This window comes from Eleginops maclovinus, chromosome 20 (genome assembly GCF_036324505.1).
Source record: "Eleginops maclovinus isolate JMC-PN-2008 ecotype Puerto Natales chromosome 20, JC_Emac_rtc_rv5, whole genome shotgun sequence".
Taxonomy (NCBI): domain Eukaryota; kingdom Metazoa; phylum Chordata; class Actinopteri; order Perciformes; family Eleginopidae; genus Eleginops; species Eleginops maclovinus.
Window position 1 is genome coordinate 19,788,109 of NC_086368.1, and position 9,297 is coordinate 19,797,405.

At 41.9% G+C, this 9,297-nt stretch overlaps 1 protein-coding gene across 3 annotated transcripts; it reads right to left on the minus strand.

Annotated features, from left to right (window-relative positions):
- Positions 1 to 159: 159 nt before the first annotated feature.
- On the minus strand, positions 160 to 7,843 carry LOC134883136 (leucine-rich repeat neuronal protein 2-like). 3 transcript variants are annotated; one of them, XM_063911336.1, is made up of 3 exons: positions 7,606 to 7,843; positions 6,121 to 6,192; positions 160 to 3,590 (listed from the first exon to the last, which is right to left on the minus strand). In XM_063911336.1, the coding sequence occupies exon 3, from the start codon at positions 3,199 to 3,201 to the stop codon at positions 880 to 882; it is 2,322 nt and encodes a 773-aa protein (XP_063767406.1). In that variant the 5' UTR covers positions 3,202 to 3,590; positions 6,121 to 6,192; positions 7,606 to 7,843; the 3' UTR covers positions 160 to 879. The 3 variants fall into 3 exon arrangements, with proteins under 3 accessions (XP_063767406.1, XP_063767407.1, XP_063767408.1); XM_063911337.1 differs by lacking the exon at positions 6,121 to 6,192; XM_063911338.1 differs by lacking the exons at positions 6,121 to 6,192; positions 7,606 to 7,843 and adding an exon at positions 3,684 to 4,117.
- Between the last annotated feature and the right edge of the window lie 1,454 nt (positions 7,844 to 9,297).

Below are 9,297 nucleotides of genomic sequence, written 5' to 3' on the forward strand. Positions count from 1 at the left end.
ATGCTGCAGGTGAATCCCTAAAATGCTTTTAGTTTTATACATAGAGTTTAAGGTCTCTCATCTGTCATGCTATGTCCACACCATGTTTGAGACAAGAAAAACTGAAAGAGACGGTCAATGTGTGTAAATTAAAAATATTTAATTGTATAATAGCTCAAAATAGATTTGAACACAATCACTTTTAGACCACTTAAATGCTGAAAGAAAAGGTATGGGGCGTTCGGCAGGAAATCAGGATGAGTTTACTGTATAATATAATCCATATGACAACCCACTTCAAGGTAGTGAAAGCTAAGAAAAAATTGTTGTTTATATTGATTCAGGGATTTCATACAGTATACAGTATGTCTTAATACAGTTTCATCTGCTCGGAGAGATAATGGTTGAGTCTGTGGACATGTAGACAGGAAACAAGACGGACGCTCTGGAGATTTGGACTGTTTTCCTCTGCAAATATCCGTCACTGGCTTATATAATGTCATCTTTAATTTCAGTCCATCGACAGCTCAGAGTCATTTGTTTTCTCCTTAGCTCCTTCACTGTAGTGCAGCAGTCTGATTGTCCACTTGTATTTCCCTGGTTAGGGTTTAGGCATTTTTTATAATACAACTTAACACAGAAATAATGTCAATATATATTTTATATGGTATATAAAATAAATACAAATCTCTTTCTACATCAATTAATCAATTCATGACTCCTCTGTTTTAGCTGCAATTCACAAGGTACTATTTGACATTATCTATGTGTGTGTGTGTGTGTGTGTGTGTGTGTGTGTGTGTGTGTGTGTGTGTGTGTGTGTGTGTTTGTGTGTGTTTGTGTTTTTGTCTGTATGGGATAAGCACAAACTCTCAGCAGTCGTTCCTCACTCTGCTTTGGCTAATGTGCGGTGCTCCCGTCTGTGTGATTGATGATCAGAACTTTAGGACTTTTGATTTCCTGGAGGATGGTGCTGTTGTGCTTTCCTACCCCCTCGCCAGGTTCACTGTCCCCTCCCTGGCCTGCCAGCAGTAGCAGTATGAGTGCGAGGAGCAGCAGTGTGACTGCGGTGGAGGTCAGCTCTGGGCTTAGCTGCAGGCCGGGCTGAGGCTCTGGGACATCCTTCGTCCTGAATGAAACACACTGAGACTTTCTGCTCTCTCTTGATCTCCTGCTGGCACGCTTTGCACCCTCACTGATCCCTAAACGCAGACACACTCTGTAAAATGTCTCTGCCTGCAGATGGGTTAGGTTGAAGCTCTGTGTACCAGCCAGGATGCGTGTGGTGTATGTGGGTGAGTGTGCGTTTGAGTATATGGCTTGCCAGGATAGACGAGTTGAAGGAAGGTTTCGCCCGCTCTGCCAGGACAGGATGGCATAGTGTTGTCCGACCTCTCTCACCTCCAACCTGGCATCCACTCTAAACAACTGATATGCCTTCATTTTAGCAGCATTCCCCCTCTTTCTTTTCTTTGCCCTTCCATGCACACCCACAGCAACAGTGCGTGTATCTGCTCCCAGTGCATTCTCGGCTACACATGTATACAAGCCTGCCTCGCTGTGGGTGACCTTGTCCATTTCCAGAGTTCCTTCAGGCAGCAGATGGTAGTGTTGTGAGGGATTACAGGCACTATTATCCTGAGGCTGGCCGGAAGAAATCCTTGATGTGTGGTTGAATTCCTCAGAGGCAGTCAGGCTGTGGCAGGGAGCAGGAATTTGTAAACCCTTGGATGCCAGGCTCGGTGCATGGCCAAGTCTCAGTCCAGAGGGTGTCACCCAGTACAGTTCCGGTTGTGGATCTGCAAGAGCTCGACAGTGCAACACCAGTTTTCCTCCTTCTCGTACCCCAATGTAGGAAGGGAGAGAGTTGGTAGGTATCATGGGGAGGCATGAGGCCGACATCTCTCTAGAGGAAACCTCTCTCACTCTGCGAGATCTCAGCTCTGGGGGTTCAGAGCACAGCGTGGCCTGCGGTTGGATGAAGCGCACCATTCGAGGTGTATGTTTCTCTGTTTGTGGGCCTTCAATGTGAGTGTGAGAGGCGTCCTCAGCAGCCCAGTGAAACAGGCAGTCACATCGCAGTGGGTTAGAGTGCAAACTGACCTCCTGAAGACTCGGCAGGGAGAGCATGATGTGCTGGTGAAGTGCGCTCAGTGAGTTGGAGTTGAGCATTAGACTCTCAAGCCTGCTCAGCCGGAGAAATGCCTGCGGATGAATGAAGGACAGTCGTGGGTTGTTGGTGATCTCCAGTTTGGTGAGCTCCGGAAGATTCTCTAGGGCGGATCTCTCAATGGAAACCATCTCCTCCATGTTGTTCAAGCCGAGCTCCTTCAGATGGACCATGTCTCGGAAGTCTCCTGTCTCAACAAGTTTAATGCGGTTCTTGTTGAGGTCAAGGAACTTCAGTCCTGGCACTTTGATCAGGGCCTGAGTGGGCACCTTTGTCAGCAGGTTGTCATAGAAGGAGAGGCTCTCTAGGCCGTCCAAACCTTCCAATGCGTTTTCAGCCAATCCTCTCAGACCCATACCACCAAGGACAAGACTTCGGAGGGATTGCAGGGCCAGGAAACCCCTCTCTGGAAGCGCCTCCACAGGGTTCCCACCAAGCATAAGAACTTCCAAGTTGGGCAAAGCCCTGAACCAGCGAGGGTCAACAGTGGTGAGTCTGTTGTTGTTGAGATGTAGACGCAGTAGGGAGTTGAGACCAGTGAAGGCTCCAGGTACTATCATGTGTAAGTTGTTGTGGCTGAGGAACAGTTCCTGCAAAGCTGGCAGAGAGGAGAAGGAGGCCTCAGGGAGGTGACTGAGATGGTTTTCCTCCATGTGTAGAGATAGTAGAGAGGGCAGGGAGGTGTTCTGACTTATCGCCCTGACATGACTGAAGCGATTCTGGGAAAGGTCGAGGTCGGTGAGATTGGCAAGTCTGTGCAGCACCGCCATGTCGAGCACAGACAGAAGGTTACTCTGCAGGCGCAGGGTGTGTGTGTTCGGGGGTATGGGTAAGGGGAGCTTGGTCAAGAGTAGATCGTTGCAGTCCACAGTAGGAGCTTCATGGTAGACAGAGTCAGGGGAGAACCATGGCTTGATCTGACACACACACCGCACCGGGCAGGAAACATGCCATGGTAGCGCATGAGGTAATGAGCCCACAACAACCGGGACACATACACCAACAAACACATACAGACACTGCAAATGTAGAAACACTAAAGTCGGCCTCATAATCCTCGCCGGTCACAGCAGCTGATTCAGACTAAGTGAGAAAGAGTTTGTTATGGGGATGTGAGACGAGTCATTTGGACCACAAATGAGTGTGAAGCTGTAATTAACAGTTTCAAGGTGTGTCTGCAAAAAGGGCCAGATGGTTCATTGTCACCATTCATGAACTGTGAACAGTATTCTATAGTGGCATCAGACAGAACTAAAACTAAAAGTGTTTATGTTCCCATTTGTATTCAAGGACCCAAGTGAGTGTTTTGACATTTAATTTAGATTTCAGTAGTAGAACATCTGGGAATGCACAATGGCTGTTGCTCGATGACGGCCTTCGTTTTCACATTATCGATCTCACATCCTGGCCATAGGTGGAGGACTCCAAGCATAGCGGCTCACTGTTTTGTCAGAAAGACAAGAAGAGAAAGAAAGTGATTAAAGAGAAAGAGAGAGACTAAAACATACAGTCTGTTTGCTACAGTCTGTTAAACCTCATCAGGTCCCACTCCAAACCAATTTGGCGTGCAGTGAATGTCTTATCTATGAAGGTTACATAGAGTTTTCAAGGATGTACTTTGCAGAAATCCTTCAGACAAGAAAAGCAAGGCAGAGGTTAAGAAGAAGATAAACAAATGAAGGACAACAATGAAAGAGGGTAGGGAAATCCCGGAGGAAGAGACAGAGAGATAAAGCACACTGTAAACTCCAGTGTTTCTTACAGCCTTCAGGAGAAAAGGTAAAAACGAGTGATGAAATAATGTTGCACTTAAATATTTCATGTCAGTGTTTTACATTCAGTGTTAGAACATAGTCCAAATATAATTTATTATGTAACAGTTGAAAAGACCCCAAGGATATTTTATATTATCAGCCTTCTATACTTAAGGCTGTTATGAATGTAGCTGCTGCTGTAACAAATACACACTCAGAGAAACACACCCACACACACATGGAGAGACAACATGAACACGAGTTACATCAGTGTTTACATTTAGAGCATTTGGCACACTCTCTTATCTAGAGCATGGTACAGCACCATCACATGAACAGATCATTGACTTTTTAGAGTAACAGGTATCAACCTGCGCTTAACAGAATCATTTATATGGAAGGCAGATTATGCGACTTAAACACAAAAGTATACATATAAGGGCCAAACATGTATTTGCAGGTTTCAAATCATATTCAATTAAAGTATAGTAGTATCTTTTGGTGTTATTACATCTGCATTCATTGTATTTTTGGCTTATTGGACGCAGGAAGACAAGATGTAAACACAACATTGATGTTTAATTACCTGAAGTTGATGGTGTTAGCAAGCAGTTGCTTATTTATACATCCATCAAAACCAAAGCAACATAATCATTCATGTGTACTCTTTTTTCAATCCAACAAATGAATGTAAGTCCGATATTCATTCTCCTTTTAGCTCGGAGCTCCACCAGAGAAAAATGTCTTTGTTTATTTTCAATAACTGCTGCTAACTTTGTCTGTCTGCTGTAGGTGCTATGCTGATACATTTTCAACCAAACCAAAACAATGATCTGAACAATGCTCTGAGGGGAACTGCCACTATTCACCTCTATGAATATGCTGCACTTACTGAAATAGTTAGACATACTGTTTATACATTTTCTATACATTATTATTGTGACTATATCCGTCCTGATCAAAGACACTTCAAGGCCAATCCAAGTCTACATGAATGCAGTTGTATTTGTCATAATCACCATCATAAATCTATCACAGAAAGTCAATGAGAGACACTCTTTCATTATTATTAGATACAGTATGCGGGTCATTGAAGTGTACCTGTCAGTCAAGTAGACATAGGGAGGGTGACATTTCAGATTTCATCCAAACAATGATTTTACTGTCAGACACATTATATGCAATTCTGGTTTCCTGCATGACAAACAGACGTACACACGCTCATGCTCACACACACACACACACACACACACACACACACACACACACACACACACACACACACACACACACACACACACACACACACACACACACACACACACACACACACACACACACACACACACACACACACACACACACACGCACAGAAGTCTTACTGCATAGTTGCCATGGAAACACATCTCCCATCCTCACTCAGTCTCAGTGTTTTGAGATTTACTTTGGATTTTGTTTTGGTGTGTAGTAGGTGCAGCATGACTACATTTCTTAAGCTGCATTTCCTCTTTGTCAGTCGTCATGTGTTCAAAAGCTCAGTCCATTTTCTGTGGCCAAGTTCTGAGTTTTCAATGAATGAACTTTTAACCTATTTCCAACACTTGCAGAGTATTTCTATCCTGGCAGCTGGTGTGATGAAATCCTGACTAACAGGAAATGCCTCACAACTCCACAGGCTGCACCTTCTGTTAGCTGATGAGGAGAAAGTCTGGAGAGATGCTTGCTAATAATTAACATTACATTTAGCACAGTAACTTGGATATTGAGAAAAGTGATAAGCATTTAAAACCATTGTAGTTTAGAATGACATTTTGTTTACTAAGTGCAACACGTTTTCCGAGCACTGATCAGCACAAGTTAAAAAACACAGGAGCAGTTCTAACCTCCTGGGGCTCCTCTCACTTTTTTTGTCAGCCATTCACTTTAATCTCCACTCTTTCATCTTCTCAAATAAAACCTGTTCAATAATGGATTCATCATTTAATTACGATGTCCTCCTTTTTTGTCATTTAATCCCAAAAGATCTCAATGTTCTTTTTGCAGGAAGCTTGAACTCTGTGTAGACGTGTGTTTACAAAGGACTTGTGCTGTATTGTAATATATATATATATACAATATATATTCTGACTAAGTATGACTGCAGCTAACATATTATCCAGAGCAATACCCCAGCAATGAGGATGAGTAATAACAATAAAAAGCGAGAACTGCACTGACCTTAATCCAAAATCTGAAGTGACTCTCCAGTCGACTGAGGCAGGAGATGTTTTTCTAACACAGATGCAGGACCTATAATGCATAAGTATTGATTCAACACAAAATGGTGACTGAATATAACTGTTCTTTGTGTAATTGTTACTCTTGTCAACAGTTGTGGCTTTTACTTTGAAACATAATATATCTGTTGCTTTTTTTTGTGTGCAGTACTAGATTATTTCAAGACCCTTAAAATACTTTAAAGTACAAGAAAGGACCATCAACTTCTCAATTTCCCTCTATTGTAATGTAGTTTATAAGCCCAACATATTAGGAACCAAAGCATTGAAGGCTGTCCAGGCTGGCTGTATTATTATTTATATACCACCACAGTTCCAGCTCTACATGTGGTACAGCTGCTTCTTATAAAACAACGACACAATCAGCGCAAACAAAAACATCTATTCAAGTCCAGCTATAGCTCTTAGCAGATGTGGTTTTGTGCATTTTTGGACCCAACAAAAGATGCTGTTTCCTTCACATGCGTTACTGCTTTTATTTGCATGTTTGACTTGCATCTGTTTTTGGATATGAGATCATTATAATCTTGAATATCATTTCTGTTTGTTTTTCGTTTAAACCATTTTGAGCATTATTCTCGCCTACATAAATGGATCTGTTTCCCTCCCACACTCGTATACACAAGTTGGCTATGAAATTCAGAAATAGATTAAATAACTTTTGCAGGGCTTCATTTATATTTATGATATGAGGTGTGACCACCTCATATCCCTTGACACACATGTTTATCGACTTCAACACTTGACATTCGCTACAAGAGAGGAAAACAAGCCAACATTGATAAGCAGTACTAGATTGACCTAATTAGATGGTGGTCTATATACTCTTATGGGTTACTACCAGTTTTGAACGTTTTGAGAACCTTAATGGGATGTGAAAAGTAATAGAATTGTAACTTCAGGCCAGTCACATCAATGGTACTGCGAGTCAAACATGCCTCTCCTTCAGCGGCCTTTGACTTTGAAAGAGAGAGCCAGAGAGCGTAGAAGAAAAACTTTTAAGATGCACATTTTCGTCATTGAATAAGGTTTATTCTGGCTGGCCAGCTACGACACAGAGAGACCCTGCAACAGGGCGGAAAAGAGAGAGAGAGAGAGAGAGAGAGAGAGAGAGAGAGAGAGAGAGGGAGCAGGAGAGAGGGAAAGCAATAGAGGTGCGGGAGGATTATAATAATAACACAAAATATTGTAAAACAAAAAGACACATATTACCCTGCAGCTGAGTCAGTTCCATCATGCACACAGACACACATATACACACATGTATGATGTTTAAGAGAAAAAGACCCCAGAGCTTCTCCATTTCCATCACACACACCTGCTAACACATCACCTTTGAATCACTACTGCTTCCACTCAGCGTGAATGTGCATGCATCCACAGCTGTGTGAGTGCTGCAATGACTGGCTTGTTTAGGGTTTCTTACCGCAACTGAAGCACCGACTACATCTCTCTGTCATTTCTCCATTTGCTTTCTTTGCAAATGCTTCACATTCCTCTTCTCCCTCTCAGTCTCACGTTTGTGGATCTCTTCAGATTCCTGATATATCGCTTTTCTAGCTCTGCTCTCTCCGTCACTGGAGATGAAGAGTAAATTGGCTCAGACTGAATCTCTTTCGCTCTCTCCCTCCAGTTAAAATGGAGATGAGGTGTGTTCTGCAGCAGAGCTTCTGTCCCTCTCATCTCTCCTCCTCTCTTTCTATTGCCTGCCTTACTCTCTCCCTCTTACTCTTTCCCTGTTTCACAAAGCCATTTGCGTTAGTTACAGTGTGGGATTTTTCTGGATGGAAAGTTTTATTTGGTTGCAGTTTGCAGTTTTATTTTTGTAGATTAAAGACTGGCTCACAATGCCAGGTCATAAATAGTTTAATTTGTGATAGAGGTTTCTGTGTTACATACCTTCATTGTTGATTGTCTCTTAATTGATCAATAGTGTGGTACTTTTTCAGAGCCCAAGTTGTAATTTCTCGACTTGACAGATGTGTTGAGCCATTTCAATGTGGTATTGTCTCAGGATTGTTGAACATATACAGGATTCAGCCTTATTCAAATCTCACTTTTAGAGCCTATATTTTTAAAACAAAACATTATAAATAAAGGAGAAATTGATTTAAACCCATTTCAACAAACAGAAAACAACAATAGTTGAAGAAGAGAAAGACAAAAGAAGCATACTGTGGATACTGTTGGCATAAATTGACTTTAGATTTGTAGTTGTTTTTTTCGGCTTTCTGATTCCAACGCTAAAAATGTTTTGATTCTGTAGTTTGTTCTGTTTGAAAGGCAAGCAGCCCCGCAAAGAGCACCTGTAATGCCACGTGGTGGTAATTTATGTATGGGAAAAAGTAATAGAGTGTGGTATCAGTGCAGACATAAAGAGGATCCTAAACTTTCTGTGGTATGCAGTTAGACTAAGTTTTCAATAACACCTCCTTAGCTCTGTAAAGTGAGAACATATGTCATTACTTTGACTTTTTATTGAAAATGATAAAGGCTATACAGTGTGATTGTCTTAGAATGAAGATAAAACAGTGCTCTGCAGATTGCTCCAGCCTGCAGTAATACAGCAGTAATTTGTTATATACTATACATTCAACATGGTAAGTATTCCCCTCGGGAGTCAACTTATCAGCATAAGACTCTATACGCTTTACATAAAATGTGTAAAAGTCAGGTGGAGGCTGAAGTGGAGTAATGTGCAAACAGCACCTGCTGTCAATGAAGAAAATAACAGGCAAATGTTACATAAAAGTGTTTAATATGACTTGAAATCTTAAAGCAAATTGCATTTAATTTAGTGAGATGTGATAATGTGTAAGGTGGGCAGCGGATGTTGGTTTCACATTGGTCCGAATATCAGTTTATAGTAGCTCAGCGTCGTGCTACCTGCCAACAGGTCTCGACACAGAGTGCTGAGTCAGACTCTTTTTTAAAGCTGCTAAAATAAAAATGTTCAATGGGATCGACTGACTACATGACATGTTAAAAGTGTCACATCTGACTTGTCTCTAAAGCTCCCCCAGCTTCTTCTAGCACTTCTTGCAGCTCTTTCTGTTGGTTAAGATTAACTTACACCATCAGTGTTGTTTCCCACCAAAGAAAAAAGCGTCCAGCTAAA